Below are 17659 nucleotides of genomic sequence, written 5' to 3'. Positions count from 1 at the left end.
GATATGACTGACTTTTCCAATTAGGAAGTTTACAGGTGTGAGACATGATATCTGTTTCTATTAGTATTGATAGCACAACAATATGCATGAAGGTCTAGACTCTAGACACGCAACAGCTTTACTTTAACTACATGTAAACTAAACTGTGATGGGTCTAAACATTAGCAATGCTTTTAAAAAATTAGCAAAAAAATCATAATTATCCCAGCAATAATGAGAAGTAGCACAGCTCGTATGTATACACAGACATGAAAAAGCATTTTGCAAGAAATTATGCAAGCGGTTTGTAAGCATTTAATTATCTAGCTTTGCGATTACAAGAAATGCAGATGGGCATTTCTAAACAACTCTTGTGTCACCTGCCCAACATTATAAGCCACAAGGAAACTGCAACTGTTGCAAAACTTTTGTTCCTCTCACTGTGTCATTTTAAGAAACAAAAGTGCATAATTGCTGCCTTTTCATGCTCACACATTTTCACAAGGATAGTTTAAACTGTAATATTTAGGTTACTAATACGAAGGGAGCAGCCGTTGTTCAGTGGTTAAGGCACTAACTAATCAATGTCTGCTTTTGCTTAATAGACTAGCTTTACATTGTCCAATTCCAATGCGGGGCATAAAATATGTCGACATGTATGAAATAGAGCTACTCCAATGGCCTACAAAGGTATTGCATCTAGCAGTTGATGTACTGATACCGATGTTTGGTACGTGCATGTGACTTTTTTCAAGGCTAAATTAATTGCCGATTAACTTCATCTGGAGAACGTTAATATTGAGCCAATGAGTATTATTTAATAAAAGACTACAATTTATTATAATTATGTAATTAGTTATTGCCATAATGTTTTCTTTTAGGCTATATGAAGTGCAAAGAAACTAAAGTAACCAAGCTCACTCAAAGATGGGAAGTCTCACTACTTTAATCATGGGAATAACTAACCAAGCTCACATGTTTCATAACTTACTTATATCTATCTGACATCTCACGCAAAGCAGTCAACCCTCCCTCCGTGTGTGTGTGTACTACTTTTCTTGCTAGTTTTGATAAAAGAATCATTGGTCAACATTCCGGCACCATTAGCATGTGTTCGTACAGGAGCCACCATCGCATTGTTGTATGAAGATATTGCGAAAACAACATACCAACAGGGAATGCAGCCAGACCACAGAATAAGCATTTAATACGTACAAGCAGCAAAATGTCCAAAGACATCAAAAGATCCAATAATTAGAAAACATCAAAAACAAATTGAACTTCAAATTTGGAGGAATCAATCATAAAAGTTGTGTCAACACAAACGGAAAACATGCCAAAGGGATGTCGAAGCAATTAAACCTACCAACCACCATCACCAGAAAACCACCAAAGAGACATTAGAGACGAATCAAATGAGTACACATTTACAGATCTGCCACTCCTGTCAAGCATGATCTAGATACCACGAGTAAGTCACGAACTCCACCCTACATGCCTACATTACGTGCACCAGCTGAAGACTTACGCAAACAAGATATATCTTCACATGCCTGACAAAGCGTTAAACCTTAACACTCAACCTACTACCAGACATCTATAAAAGAGAACAGCTGTAATGACTCAGCCACTCTCTCCCTCCCTCTCTTTTCCAAGGACCTGCAGGGTTTTCGTTCTCTCTCTTTCCCAAGGGCCTGCAGAGATCTCTTTCTCTTTTCTGAGGGTCTGCTTAGGCGCTCTCTCCTCTGCCTGCTGAGTAGCCTCTCTCTCTCACATTTATGGAGCTTCATTCTCCTTCATCAGTTGAGCTTTTCTACACCACTATCTCAACTGTCAAAACTCTCTACCTATGAACTGTCACAACTCTCGTTAGACTTTCGAGACTCCAACCGTACGGGATTGAGCAAACAAGCATGGACATTCGGGTAAGGATGTAACCTTCATTAGCTATTCTTAACCTTTTGTCTGTAGTGGAACTGGGCTGGCTATACTCTAAGTGTTGTCTTTCCTTGCTTATGTAAGGTTACGTAGTTTTTGACCTTGACATCAGTGATCATTCTGGGCGCAAGGTAACGCAATAAACTACGAATAAAACCGCAACTCTTCAATTCTACCTTTAGCTAAACGCAATAATACTACATGGTGGCAGCGAGTTGGTTTGGTGATTCCCATGTCCAGTGATTTCTGTTGAACCAGAAAGCCAATTATTTAACTCAAGTACCGAAGATATAGCAACTGACCAAACTGTTTTTGTGAGCTTTGAGTCGACCTGCAACATGTCAACTGTATATCAACCTGTCATACAACAGCCTGCTGCAATTGACTTACTGCAAGGCAAGGAGGAAAGTTACAGGTCATTTGTGTCAAGCTGGAAAACGTTTTATATACTAACCGAGCTAAACAAACGGCCAAATGAATACCAAGTGGCTATGCTAAAACATTGCGTGGGCGTTGAAGCGGTTAAAATCATTGAAACAAGCCCACAGTATGAGGAAGATTCGTGTAAAGTGGACGATATTCTTAAAATCTTACACTTATACTGTGTCGGAGAACGTAATGTCATCCATGATCGATATTTATTCAACTCTACATCACAGACTGAAGGACAGTTATTTGAGGCATTTTATCTTGAGTTGCGCCAAAAAGCTCAGAAGTGCCAATTCGGTTATGTAGAATCAGACCTCATTCGCGACAGGATTGTTCTAGGCATCCACGAAGACTGTACTAGGAAAAAGCTGATAGCCTTCGGGAATAATCTCACACTGGAAGAGGCCGTAAAAATCTGCAGATCACAAGAATTGGCTGCCAGGGCGATGAAAGATATCAGCTCACAAGCACTCACCTCTGATTTGCCAACTAAACCAGTCGAAGCCGTCTCCCGGTCATCACGACGACAAAAACCAGCCCATGTCAGTAAACCAAGTGTTGGCAAGTCAGGCACATGTGGCTACTGTGGAGGAATAACACATCCTAGGTCTCAATGCCCAGCTCGGTCAGATAGGTGCAAGGAATGCAACAAAGTTGGCCACTAGGGAAAGGCTTGCAGATCAGCGATCTATTCCAAGCGAGTCAATTTGGCTGAAACAGAGTCTGATGGCCCTGCAGAAGAAACTCTGTTCTGAGAGGACCTCAAGATTGATAGTGTCCACAACCATCCAGGATGGTCAGCTACTATAGAAGTTGATAAGACACCAGTGAAATTCAAGCTCGATTCTGGCGCAGATGCTTCGGTTATGAAAATTACGGAACGCATGGTTCAGAAGGTCAATCTAAACCAAGCCCGGTCTCGTCTTCGTGGTTCTGGAAATCACAGCATTAATTGCTTAGGAACTTTTACAGCGTGCCTCATATATGGCAGAAAATCTACCAACGAGACTATATATGTCATAGCTAACCAGAACACCAACCTACTGAGTAGGGAGGCCTGCAAAAACCTTGGGCTGCTAACATGCAATGTGTACCAGGTTGAGACAGACATAGAGACAATATATCAGCAATACCCGACAGTCTTCAATGGACTGGGTTTTGTCAAGGACTACTCTTACGAAATAAGTCTCAAAGAAGGTACCCGACCTATGTGTATATACACTGCCCGCTCTGTACCACAACCTCTGTTACCGAAGGTTAAAGATAAACTACAGGAGATGGTAGAAATGGGCGTTATATCCCCGGTAAAGGAGGCCACGGAATGGTGTAGTGGAATGGTGCCGGTACCAAAACCAGATGGATCCGTGCGCATATGTGTGGATCTGTCCCACCTAAATCAGTCAGTTAGGCGAGAGATTTACCCAACTGCTTGTGTCGAGGACAGCCTGGCCAAACTTGAACAGAATAAGGTTTTTTCTCGTCTGGATGCCAATTCTGGGTATCATCAAATCAACCTTACAAAACACTCTCGATTGCTGACCACTTTCCTTACACCGTCTGGTAGATATGCATTCAACAGACTGCCATTTGGAATTTCAGCACCAGAGGTTTTTCAGCGATATATGAATGAATTACTAAGTGATATCGAGGGCGTAATAATTCACATGGATGATATTCTGATCCATGCCGCTACTAGGGAAATCCACGACGACCGGTTCAGGAAGGTTCTTAATCGTATCGCTCACTCAGGCATGACTCTAAATAGAAAGTGTCTATTTAGGCAGACATCGGTCAAATTTCTTGGACATATCATAGATGGGGAGGGTATACACCCTGACACAAGGAAGACCAAGGCCATTTTAAAATTTCCTGAACCTCAGAACCAATCAGACATCAGACGCCTAAACGGTATGTTGAATCAGCTAATGAAGTTCATCCCTAATCTAGCGGAGCTCACGGCACCGATTCGTCAGTTACTCCGAGAAAACTGAGAGTGGGTCTGGGGCACGGCTCAGCAGGATGCATTTGCAAGACTGAAAGGAATACTGGCTTCTGACAAAGTTCTTGCTCCGTATGACCCAAAACTCGAGACAGTACTTGCCACAGATGCGTATAACAGCGGAGTAGGAGCGGCCTTGTTTCAGATTCAAACTGATGGTACACGACGACCAGTCAGCTTTGCTTCAAGATCATTAACGGAGGTTGAAGGAAGATATGCAGTCATCGAGAAAGAGCCGCTGGCAGTAGCGTGGAGCTGTGAACGATTCAACCAGTACTTACACGGGCTAATGTTCACCGTAGAGGTAGACCACAAGCCTCTAGTCACACTGCTCAATTCAAGGAATCTTGCGGATATGCCGGCCCGTGTTCTTCGATTTCGTCTTCGTCTGATGAAGTATTCTCCCACAGTTACCTATATTCCAGGGTCGAAACACCATGTAGCAGACTATCTATCAAGGACCAATGGAGCGCCGACTACTGTTAGCGAAGTGCAGTTCATTAATAAAGTAGAATACTTCAATAAGGTGTTCATACCAAAGCATTCATCTGTGAATCGCATACGGGATGCTCAAAACGATGACCCAATCCTGCGGAAGGTAATAGAATTCTGTCAACGTGGCTGGCCAGCCTACAAAAGTGAACATCCATCACTTACACCTTATTTTGATCATCAGGGTCATCTGACTGTAGATAAGGAAGTGTTGCTCTACGATGGGAGACTTGTGATACCTGGCGGTCTTCAGCTGGAGATGCTCAATCTCGTACACGAGGGCCATCAGGGCATAGCGAGATGTAGAGCGAGAGCAAGGAGAGATATATGGTGGCCAGGTATGAGTGGTGACATAGAAGCGGTTGTTCGTCAATGCAACATCTGCCAACAAGTTCTGCCTACCCCAAGAGAGACACTGGCAAACAGTTCCTTCCCTGATCGCCCATGGGAGGGACTCGGGATGGATCTGTTTGAATTAGACGGGAAGGTCTACTTTCTGATTGTAGACTACTATAGTCGTTGGATTGAGGTTCATGAAACCACGAAGAACCAGACTTCCACTAACACAGTAGCCATCCTAGACAAAGTCTTTAAAACACATGGGTTCCCAGACTATATCGTATCAGACAATGGTCCTTAGTTTGCATCACAAAGTTTTGAGCGATATGCAAGAGACAACAATTTTACACTCATTACCTTATCACCCCGCTATCCACGAGCTAACGGTGAGGCTGAACGCGCAGTGGGCACCATGAAACGCCTAATGGTTAAGACAGGGGACCTATCCACAGCTCTGTTGAATTATCGATCAACCCCTTTGGAAAATGGATCCTCTCCCTCACAGCTTCTGATGAGCCGACGCCTCAAAACACGTAGACCGGTCCTTCCGGATCACCTTATGCCTGCTCTTGCCAATCAACAAGAGATTTGCAGCCGGGAGGACAGACGAAAGTATGCAGCGGAGCATTACAATAAACGCCATCGTGCTAAAGACCTTCCAGAGATGAAACCAGGTCAACAGGTATACATCCGGGATCAGAAAGCCACAGGAGTAGTCTTACGACAAGTAGCTCCTCGTTCCTACACTATAACTAATGAAGCAGACAACACAGTACACCGAAATAGATCAGCCCTCGTTCCAATGACAGCCCCCTCAGATACTCAGATGATTACACCAGCTAAGCTACAGTGTAGACCAGTGGATATACCGGAAAAGGGGCAAGAAATTCAGTCTCCGAACATTAACAGTAGACCGCGACGTGATCGCAAGCCACCGCCATATCTTGTAAAAAACTATCAAACATCCCTCGGATAATTATGACATATATATCCTATGATGTACTTTTTTGCACTGAGATAAATCCTACTGATAATCATTTTTGTTGTATATCCTATCTTTTGCCGTACTCACTTTAAGTTGCATTTGGTGCTTGTTTCAAATCCCAGAAGGGGAGATGTAGTGGAACTGGGCTGGCTATACTCTAAGTGTTGTCTTTCCTTGCTTAAGTAAGGTTACGTAGTTTTTGACCTTGACATCGGTGATCATGCTGGGCGCAAGTTAACGCAATAAACTACAAATAAAACCGCAACTCTTCAATTCTACCTTTAGCTAAACGCAATAATACTACATTGTCATTATTATTATTGTTTTAGAATTTTGTTAGTGTGTATTTTAATTGTTGGACTTGTTGACATTATGTTTGAGATTATCTACATGTTTACCTTATCCACGTCAAGCTAATTTGGTGTTTATTAATTACAATGCATTGATAATTGTTTCCTGTATAATATTTTATGAGCATACTCTTTTCTGTTAGCATCTTGGTTTAGAGATTACAATATAAAAACCGGGTTCGTTTTCCGGTCGCCATACTTGCAACTACGATTAATCCTCTCTGTCTCCAAACTATAAAAACAAGTACTTTAACCAATCATAACATGGTGCCCCAAGTGTGATACTGGTTTTTGGTCGTTACGAGAGCCATGGAACAACTTCTGGCGCCAAAACCTTTAAGTGATGGGGGTAACCTACCCGAGGAGTGGAAGGACTTCAAGAGACAGTTTGATCTTTTTCTGGTAGGTACAGAGAAAACCAATGCCGATAATGTTGTCAAAGTTGCTTTATTACTAAGAACCATCGGCCCGAGGGGAGTTGATATTTATGACTCGTTTACGTGGACTACAGATGAACATAAAAATAATTATGCCAGGGTTTGTGATGCGTTTGATGCGTTCTGTGCACCACGTGTGAATACAGTGGCCCAAACCCATAAGTTACTTACTATGAGGCAGGGCAGGAAAACATTGATGAATTTCTAACTGAGGTGCACTCAGTTGCTAGACTGTCAGTTTGACACCATGTATAACAGGATGGTTTTGTACGCTCTGCTATTGGGCATAGAGTGTGACAGAACAAGAAGGCGCTTGTTTGAAAAACAGGACGTAGACCTGAATACTGCGGTCCAAATAGCATGACAGATGGAGGCCGTAGCAATAGATCTGAAGGCAATCACCTTGCGAGAAAAAGTGGCTGCAGTACGCCGCTACCAGCCACAGAGAAAACTAGATCAGGAGGGCAGAAGAGGCCATTCCAAAGGCGGTAAAGGTATGCCGTCTAGCGGTAGTTGTGATAGGTGTGGAATGTCACACCCTCCCAAGTCTTGCCCAGCGTTTGGTCAAAAGTGCCATCTGTGCACAAAATACAATCACTTTGCGAAATTGCGTAGGTCTAAGAAGCCGGGTGGAAGCAAGACTGAGTCTGCCCATCAAGTCAGTTCATGGAACTACTCGTTAGATGAAGAATCGACAAACAGCATTCAGATCACTACACGAGACAAGAAGTTACTTGCTAAGATCTTGGTGAGAGCTGGGGATTTTCAGACCGAGATCTGTTTTTAACTCGACACGGCAGCGACTTGTAACATTCTTACTGTAGCTGACTATGAAAAGATTGGTCAACCAACCCTACAGCCAACCACTACCAGACTCATCATGTATGATCAGACTGAATGCAAACCAGAAGGCTGGTGCTATGTTGAAATCATGGACAAAGAAGGAAGCTATCGCAATTTGCGATTTATGGTAGTAAACACCCCACAACGGAGTCTGCTGTCTGGAACCACATGTCTGGACATGGAGTTGATCTACCTGACAGAGTCAGTATGTCTGGTAAATGAAAGGAAACTGAGCGATCTTCTGGATGAGTATGATGATGTGTTCACAGGGATGGGCACTCTACCAGGAGAATATCGAATAGAGCTGGATAAGGAAGTTCAGCCTGTTCAGGTGAGACCTCGCAAGTTACCTCTCTCAATGAAGGCCGATGTTGAGGCTGAAATTACCTCACTAGAGAAGCGTGGATTCATCACCCGTGTCAACCATCCAACACAATGGATAAGCCATATACAGCCAGTAAGAAAGGCGAACAACTCCATACGCATATGCATCGACCCTCAAAACATTAATCGCGCAATCAGGCGCAACCACACACAGATGCCTACGCTAGATGACGTACTAAGCCAGCTGAACCGAGCCAGGTGCTTTTCGCTCTGTGACGCCAAGGACGGTTTTCTCCAAGTTAAACTAGCTATGGATTCGACTGATTTGACAACATTCTAGACTCCTGGTGGAAAATATAAATACCTAAGGATGCCCTTTGGCATCTCGAGTGCACCAGAGGAGTTCCAGAGAAGACTCTGTGAATGTCTGCATGGCTTGCAGGGGGTAACAGTTGTCGCCGATGATGTACTTGTCTATGGAACTGACAGAGAAGATCATGACAAAAACCTGGGGGCACTTATGAAGCGAGCTAGGGATACCAGACTACGCCTGAATCACCAAAAATGCAAGTTTCTGCAGGATGAGCTCAACAACATTGGACATGTTCTCACAGCCGCCGGAGTTAAGCCAGATCCGGCGAAAGTTGAAGCCATTGAGAAGATGCAGCCACCAGCGTCTACAGAGGGGGTGCGGAGATTTCTCGGACATGTGACATACATGTCCAAGTTTATCAACAACTTGTCGGCTGAGAGTGAACCACTGAGGAGACTCCTTAAGGACAATACAGTCTTTGAGTGGGGCCGTGACCAAGAAAGAGCTTTCCGAAAGCTTAAGGCTATGTTGGTGGTGGCAGACACTCTCCAGTATTTTGATACCAACAAGCCCATCGTGATCCAGACGGATGCTTCAGCGGCAGGAATAGGAGCTGCACTTATGCAGGATGGTAAGCCGATTGCCTACGTGTCACGGTCACTCACTGAATGTGAGACCAAGTATGTCCCCTTGGAACTTGAATGCCTGGCCATTGTTTTCGGCACAGAAAAGTTTGACCAGTACATCTTTGGTCACGCAGATGTGAGGGTCTACACAGACCACCAGCCAATACCCACAATTTTCAAAAAAAACTTTATTCAAGGCTTCAAGGAGAGTGCAGGCTATGCTGCTGGCTCTACAACGATATTCTGGCATCAAAATTCTTTGGAGACGGGGAAAAGACCAGAAGACTGCAGATATGTTGTCTAGAGATGCTTACATGGAAGCACCAGGGACAGCGCCACCACGGGAGCACGTGTTTCAGTGTACAGAAAAGCCTAGAGACCGGTCATTGCCAAATGTGCTCTACCAGAAAGTACAGCGGCTAACCTCTAAGTACAAAGATTTGTTAGAACTGATGGAACACATCAAAGCCGGTTGGCAAGATGTACCATCCTCACCTCTGATCAGGCATTACCACTCCTTTCGGGATGAAATGACCGTAGAGGATGGCATTATCTACCGTGGCAGTAGAACAGTCATTCCGAGAGAGATGCAAGCCGAGGTGATTGAGAGTCTCCATACTAGTCACATGGAGACGGGAGCAACTCTACGCAGAGCCTGACTCACTGTATATTGGGCAGGCATGTCCAAAGATGTCACAGAAAGATGTAGTCGATGCTTGGTGTGTCTGCAGGATACAGACTGACAACAGCGAGAAGAACACCAAGCACATGCAGTTCCTGCGAAACCCTGGACCAAGATCGGAGTCGACTTGTGCGAATATGAGAAGGAACACTTCATTGTGATTGTGGATTACACATCCGATTATCTGGAATGTCACCCAGTGAAGAACCTGTCTTCTCAAGGAATTATAGACCAGCTGAAACAACTGTTTGCGAGGCTGGGCATCCCACAAGTGGTCCAAACCGACAATGGGCCTCAGTTTGCCTCTGATAAATTTGCAACATTTGCAGAGAAGTGGCGATTCTACCAAACTACAAGCTCACCACACTACCCCCAGTCCAACGGCAAAGTGGAGTCGGCAGTAAAGATAGTAAAAAGGACTTTAAGGAGGACTGCAGATCCCCAGTTAGCAATACTAGAGTACCTCAACACTCCTACATCGGAGATGTCCACTATTCCTATACAGAGACTCTTGGGTAGAGAGACGAGATCTATCTTGCCACTGAGCCCCCGAAAGCCTAATGAGGATGAGGTCCAGAACTGGAGGGAAAAGTGGCTAAAACGGAAAAAGACTCAGGAGAAATATAATGATCGGCACAAGAATCTTCCTGCTTTACAGGAGGGGACCCCGGTAATGGTACAGGATTTCAATCGACATCGTCGAGAATGGAAAGAAGGAAGACTGGTCAAGCAACTAACTGACCGCTCCTACACAGTCGAATGCCATGATAACTTGTTGAGGCGAAACCGGCGTGATCTAAGGCCAGTGCCTGTAGATATGCCAGAACACCCAAGCCAGCATTCTCCACCAAGGAGCAGATCACCACAGAATATTGATGCACCAGCTACTCACTCAGAGTCCCAGTCCCAGGCCCTAGCCCCAGGTCCCAGTCCCGGAATTCAATCCCCTGAGGCCACTCCCCGACAAAATCCACCTAGGCATCGCCAAAAGCCAGTCGGGATGAAAGACTATGTACAGTAACAGATTATTGTTGGAAGGGGAGATGTTGACATTATGTTTGAGATTATCTACATGTTTTACCTTATCCACGTCAAGCTAATTTGGTGTTTAATAATTACAATGCATTGATAATTGTTTACTGTATAATATTTTATGAGCATACTCTTTTCTGTTAGCATCTTGGTTTAGAGATTACAATATAAAAACCGGGTTCGTTTTCCAGTCGCCATACTTGCAACTACGATTAATCCTCTCTGCCTCCAAACTATAAAAACAAGTACTTTAACCAATCATAACAGGACTCATAGAATAAAGAAGTAAGTTCTACTGATAAATATCACGCACTGCTTACAATAGTTTACAATTTTTGTACCTTCACTAGTACTTGAACCAGTATTAATCAACTTAGTTCCCACAAGCTAAGAAAAAGGGCACAAACTAAACACAGCCAAAATAGAATAAAATGACAAAGCAATTTCAACACTGATGTTGTGGAGGATTCGGATTAGTTATGCGTAACATAATTCTCCACATCTACATATAACAGCATTTACATGAAAGCTTATCTAATATTCCATGTACATATATATGTATATCTAAAACATTAAACGCTAGGTTACATACATTAGCAATATCAAACTACCAACGACGAATACACCAACGATCACCTTGTATTTCTCGGGAAAGTTATTAAAACGCAAATGGTAGCAGCTTGCGTGAAATATTTAAAAATATAACTACATGTACACAGTATCGCCGTTGGAGCCGCCAAATACCGCGAAGGGCAACAATAATAACGTAGTCTCAAAAAGTGCCTTTGAGTTTTAACTACAATCGCTTCACGTGTTCGAATCCAAAATTCGGCAGTAGCATCAACATAATAATTATATGTTCCGATAACTGTATGTATTATATGGCTGACAGTAAGCAATCGTCTCGATGTCAAAATGCGCAACAGTGCACGTGTTTGATCAGTTATAGTTCTGATTGTATGCTCGGACTATTTTCATCAGCGTAAAACTTTCGACTTGTCAGTTTATGCAGCAAAGGCAGTTTCTGTTAATTCGACATAAGGAAAATGTATTGGAAAGATTGTATCTGCTCTTGAATTGTTTAAATATATTGTGTAAATGTATTGGGTATACACTATACATGTATAGCAGAAATTTGCATTAATAATGTCTTACGCTAACGTCGACTTTTGCGTAGCTTCCGTGCCAGTGTTTAGGGAATTTACTGTCTAAATCTTGATTACATCGAACCAAGGCGATTCCCAAAGTCGACTAACATGAGATTGGGTTTCTAAATATAGAAAAGGTTAGGACAACTCTCTTCGTTGTGTTCAAAAACAACAGCTGCGTGTATCGTTATAACGCCTATGTTGAGATTCACAAATGTACATACATGTATTATTTAACCGGAATGCTTTATAGGAAGCAAACAAGCAAATTGAGTTTAGCTTAAAATGATGAACTTGAATGGCAAAATAAAATGTAAGCATAAACAAAACATAAAATGACAGCTTATGTTGGATGTTGGACTCGTGGCCTACATTAATAAGAAAATTAACAGAACTTTTTTGGTAAGTGCTGGAACCTTACACACTAATTTTTGTACATGTTTTCAAGAATTAGGGTATACACAAATTGCTTATATCTTATCTCACCAAATGTATTAGAGTACTAATATAGGCTACTGTTAGGCTATGTAACTATCTTTACTGTATCTTATCTTACTGTAACTTATCTGTAACTAAGCATTACTATCAGTTGAACTGGAAAAACTATTATTCTTACTGTTAGTTATAAAATTTTGCAGACCTTACTATGACTACTACTACTACCCTATCCATATACTAACTATTATGCATTTATACTAAATACATTTGCATCTTACAGCACCTATATAGATTTTAGCATTAACTGTGGGTAGTTTATTTACAACAATAATATGTCTATGCATATTTTATGAATGTATGTGTATATAATACTGTATATATGATATTTGTGATGTATTTCAGTTATAATGCCTGCATAAATGCAAATGTTGGTGTGTTTTATTCAGATAATTCTAATTTCGGCAAGCAATACTTCTTGCCAATACTTAAACCAGATACATTTTTTTCTAGTTCAGTCATCGTTTGGATTTGTTCAATGTTTTAACATTTGTCAAAATTGTGCCCAATCTTTTTTGTGGTTAGTACCAGCAGATATCGGGGTTCGATTTTGTTGTACTCGGTCCTGTCTGTTATGTCTATAATTTGTTTAGAGTCATTATTTTGTTATTGTAAAAAGTTGTAATTAAAGTTATTAATTTGTGATCTTCATATATTTGATGCTTTACTCGGCAGATTGGCTCTAGCTTCTTGTTGGGAGTTATCACAAAATTATTGAAAGTTTCTTATTGCTGTTCTTATAAGTTTAATAGTATGCAATGCAATGTTTTTACAAATGTGTTTTAATTGTTGGATGCTATGAATGTAATTTTGAGTTTTATATTTGTGCTATTTTTAGTCATATCTGCCTTGTTTATGAGAGGGTTTTTAGTTGTTTGATGCTATGGATATGTTGTTTTAAGTTTCTGCTAGTGCTATTTTCGAGTTGTCCTCTACTTGTCTATGAGAGAACTATTCCCCAACATATGGTGATTACGTCTTTTTAGCTGATCACTTCTTCCTTGTTCTTTTATGAGACAGAAATAAATATGAGCTAAAAATACATCACGTTACATCAGACTTAAAGCTCAACATCGGTAGTGTCTAAATTCAGAATTGTTCGTTAATTCACTTACCGGTAAAGTATGATACACTGCAAAATGTTCAAAAAACTGTATGCATCATAAGAAAAGTTCTCGTGCAAAGGAAGTAACATACTTTGAAGAATCTGCTGTATTTTACCTCCCCTTTAGCTTTTCAGGTTTCTTAATTAGAAATCTGTAAGCTTTGTACGTTAATATGGTGATGGTTTTGTAGTTAAAGGAAGATTTTCATGATAGCCGATCCGTTTGCATTTTAGTGACAAGGTTTGTTCGACTGGTTGCTATTAAACACTGTATTTCAAAACTCACAAGGTTTTGAGATTTGTATCAAATAAGTAAACCTTTATTTTTTCAATTTGTGATGTACAGAATTTAAACATGTAGTTGTTTGACATACCTGTCTATAATATTTCATAGCTATTAATTGTTAGGCATGCATATACACTGTAGCAGTTCATATTGAATCTATGCGTATGTTTTGTATTCATTACGATGAGAGAAATGATGCCAAACTATAAGATACCAATCGTTATTATTGTTTTTCTGTCATAGATATAGTTTTATTTGTAGCCAATTCCCAATAATCCTAATTATTTCCATTAAGTTTCACAGGGCAGTTCCTTGCCCTGGAAACGTCCCTTGATGGACTTTGTCATTTTTAATCTGTTTACCTTTTCTAGTCCCATCATGGATTTAACATTGATTTTTGTGTTTAGGTATCTTTGTGATCGATAGTTGTATGGTCAGGCATTGCGTAACAGTTAAATAACTGGCACATTTATGCATGCAATTTGTAGAATGTTCTAGAAGTGAAGTCATAGATGATAATACAATTCATGTCCTTACGGGTGATGAAGGTTTCTGTGGAGTTGAAGCCATATTGAGCTACAAATTTGATGATGCTCATTAATTGTTTGATGAGTCCAGTGAGAAAGATGAATGCTAGTGCAGGTAAAATACAATCGTACAGGAAACAAACTACCAAGAGTGAATGGCAGTAGGGTGTTCAGAGTACTTTAACAAGTCTTGAAATTAATTACTATTGAATTAAATTGGTTATGGTCCTCAGATCATAGCTCTCTAAGCAGTTTGTTGCCAAGCTACTTATATCACACCGCAATTCTTTTTGCTACATCCTTTAGCCTTAAGTACAAAGTAATGCTAGTCAAACCATCAGAAAATAGAAAAAAATCTTTCATATTGTCTTGGATAGTTGTTATTTAAAAACTTTGTGGGTCATTTGCAATTACACTCTATTAAATTCACATTTTAAAATTCATCAAATGTTAGTTTACTTCGGGCACTAAAAACTAAGTTGAATATAATATTAGATATGAATGAGAACTAAAAATTGTGAAACTAAACAGCATTCAGTACATTCCCAGTACACGTTCTTATAATATAGTCGAAGCTGTGGACGATCATAACATAAAAACTGTTTCACTACGTTTCCACTCACAAAATGATTGCAAACACTCACACTAACATCGTACACCAAAATGTTGAACTTGTCTTCTAGATGTTGCTTGTGGAGCTAATTGAAGTTATTTGGGCTTCTAATCATTTGAGGAAGTAACAATCTTTTTGAACTCCTTGGTCGTAGTTAAAATGTTTCGAAGCTCGTCATATCAAACACAAGAATTTAGAGACCCACCATTTGCATTTGAGAGGAAACACTTGGTAATCAAAATTATTGACTAATTAAAAAAATTTCAACATGCCTTCTAGTGTGATATATATATTTTCTACTTTTATGCACCTTCTTGCTTTTTGACTTATTGTCTTGTCAGTAGTGTAAGCTCTTCGTGTCACACTTCAACATTTTTTGATAAACTGAGTTGGCATAAAAAAATTTAAAAAATCATATCATGAAATAAATAAATGTTTGATAATTTATGATACAACTGTGGCAATGCAATGCTGAAGTTGTTGCGAGGAAAGTTTGTATGAACATTACTCTGTTACAGTTTTTATGTACAATTTTAGACTTAACAATTGCCTTCTCTTTACTCAAAACAGAATTGTCTAAAAATGGCTGTGAATCTATTACCACTGGGCTTATGCTGCTAGCTTTGAGATTAGTGCAAAAAAACTGTTTTAGATGTCTCGAAAATTTGTCATAATGCTGATTATGCCATTATTTTATCATTAATATCTTGCTGACTGCCGGTGTACAACAATCAGGACAGTGCGGTCTGTCCAAAAGAGTGTAGTACATACCTTATTAAATGTTAACTAATTTGTGAATGCTAGATCTCTCTATATGGTAAATGCTAGATGTGAATGCAATATCTCTTACCTGAAACATCAGCTGATGCATGTCAGATCAATTGCACATGACAGAACTCAAGGCTTGCTGTTAGAGTACAGGTTATGTGTTGGCATTAGCAAAACATTAACCCGTTTACTGCACATTTGATGAACAATATCTTAAATATTTTAGTGCCAGTTTGATGAGCAGTTCGCAAGTATATCATAGAAGATTATCTATCTAGGAATTGCTTTCTCATGTAACTTAATCTGTCATTGTGTATCACTGAGTTTTATTGTGTCGATGAACTTACGTAGCATCTGCATCAGAACTTAAAGGAAGCCTTGTCTGAACCATCAGTATAAAATTAATTCTAGTCATCATCATCGGCAGTACGTTGAGTCGACGGAGACTGTTTTAATGGTTGTGGTCTTCAGATCAAAGCTTTTGTCGATCCTGGGCAATTTGTTGCTGAATATCCAGACTTAAGTCCTTTCACTTTTCTCTTTATCACATTCCTAAACTTCAAGGATAAAACTAGCTATAAGGAAATAAAAAATAGGTAACAGTTTTTCTTATTGTCTTAAATGGTATATATTTAAATTTTTTATGGGCCATGTGCACTTACACCCATAATCGCTCATTGAGCATTTTACTATTTTTGATATTTCAGAACACTTGAAAACAGGCTAAAAAATTTTTCCATTTATTAAAAGGTGAAAGAGATGTCTGGACATGTCTGTTTAGGCCCATAATTTTGCCAGCAGAAAAGGTCATCAATCTATAGGTATGTGATTTCAATACAGATTGCTAGAAGACTTTCTATGTATGTTCTCTATGATTGTCATGTCAGCATTTATAACCGTGAATCCGTGATTGTGTTGATAGACTTTTGTATTGAACATCCTTTATTTATCAGACTTTTTTTAGATGAATTGGACTGAAAAACAGTTTTAATAGATATTGCATCTGAAACAAAAAGATCAACTTGTTTGCTTTGTGGCTGATACATTCAAGGCTAGAGAAAGTACATTAGGAACCTAACTGAGCAAAAACCAACAACAAACAAGAATCCAGATGACAGAAGGTATTGTTGCGCACCAAAATCCTCTCTTTCCTTTCCCCCTTCTCTTCCTCTCTTTCCACCTCCTCCTTCTTTATTTTATTGAAACCAAAAAATATATTTTGAAGGCTGTAAGTTGTAAAACTAAAATTTAAAATGGAATGTTTCAGTCTTTAGACAACCATCCGTAAATTCACGGAAAAAAACTTTTGGAAACCGGACAAGAACAAGCCCTACTTTTAAAACCTATGGCCCAAGCTGCATTTCCCAGTTAGAACTCAGGCAATAGAGCTGATGTGTATAAATTGAAATTTCATTTTGTAATTTTAAGGTCGTCCTAGTCAGCCATGTCAAGCAAGTGTTGTCCTCCGAACTGCAAGTATCTTCTCCACAGCAGGTTACATATTATACATTCAGATAGTTTGCATCTTCTTGCGAACATCATTGATGGCCAAGTATTTTAAAACAAACTCTTATCAAGCTATGGTGAGCCTGTAGTTATAGTTTTTATTATGTGCCTTCAATGAAAAACATTTCTGGCTAATTTTAGCTATCCTTGTTGCTGATGAGATTGTAACCTTATATATGATTCTTCAGATTGTCTCTCTATGTTTCTGTCAAAAAACATTTACATTCTTAGAGTGAATCTTAAAATTTTGAGCGGCGTTGATTTGCTTGCATCCATTTTGGCCTTTTACATTTGTTTTATCTGGCAGTATTTATGCGTTTTCAAATTTTGTTATAATTATATAAATCTTGTTTGGACCAACATTTAACATTTTGTAGTGTTGGTTTTGTTTATGACCATTATATAATATTAGCAATATTATATTATAATAATATTTTATTGTT

General features: G+C 39.9%; 1 protein-coding gene and 1 long non-coding RNA gene across 7 annotated transcripts in view; one reads left to right on the top strand and one right to left on the bottom strand.

The window, feature by feature from the left end:
- Positions 1–11975, bottom strand: part of LOC137399266 (putative E3 ubiquitin-protein ligase UBR7) — a 29469-nt gene extending 17494 nt beyond the window's left edge. Inside the window, exon 1 of one of the 6 annotated variants that reach the window (XM_068085300.1) lies at positions 11924–11975. Coding sequence is in view for 2 of the 6 variants with exons in the window: in XM_068085298.1 (XP_067941399.1) it covers positions 6249–6260 (12 nt within the window). In the remaining 4 variants the exon portion in view is untranslated. Of the gene's footprint in view, positions 1–6248; positions 6318–11404; positions 11517–11923 lie in introns of those variants that run through there. The other 5 variants (XM_068085303.1, XM_068085299.1, XM_068085302.1 and 2 more) reach the window with 5 other exon arrangements.
- A 2315-nt stretch (positions 11976–14290) lies between these two features.
- Positions 14291–17659, top strand: LOC137400273 (uncharacterized). The gene is made up of 3 exons (XR_010979244.1): positions 14291–14444; positions 16461–16531; positions 17139–17659. It is a non-coding gene; the product is annotated as an uncharacterized lncRNA (long non-coding RNA).

This window comes from Watersipora subatra, chromosome 7, assembly GCF_963576615.1.
Source record: "Watersipora subatra chromosome 7, tzWatSuba1.1, whole genome shotgun sequence".
Classification (NCBI taxonomy): domain Eukaryota; kingdom Metazoa; phylum Bryozoa; class Gymnolaemata; order Cheilostomatida; family Watersiporidae; genus Watersipora; species Watersipora subatra.
This window is presented reverse-complemented; position numbering and strand designations above follow the sequence as displayed.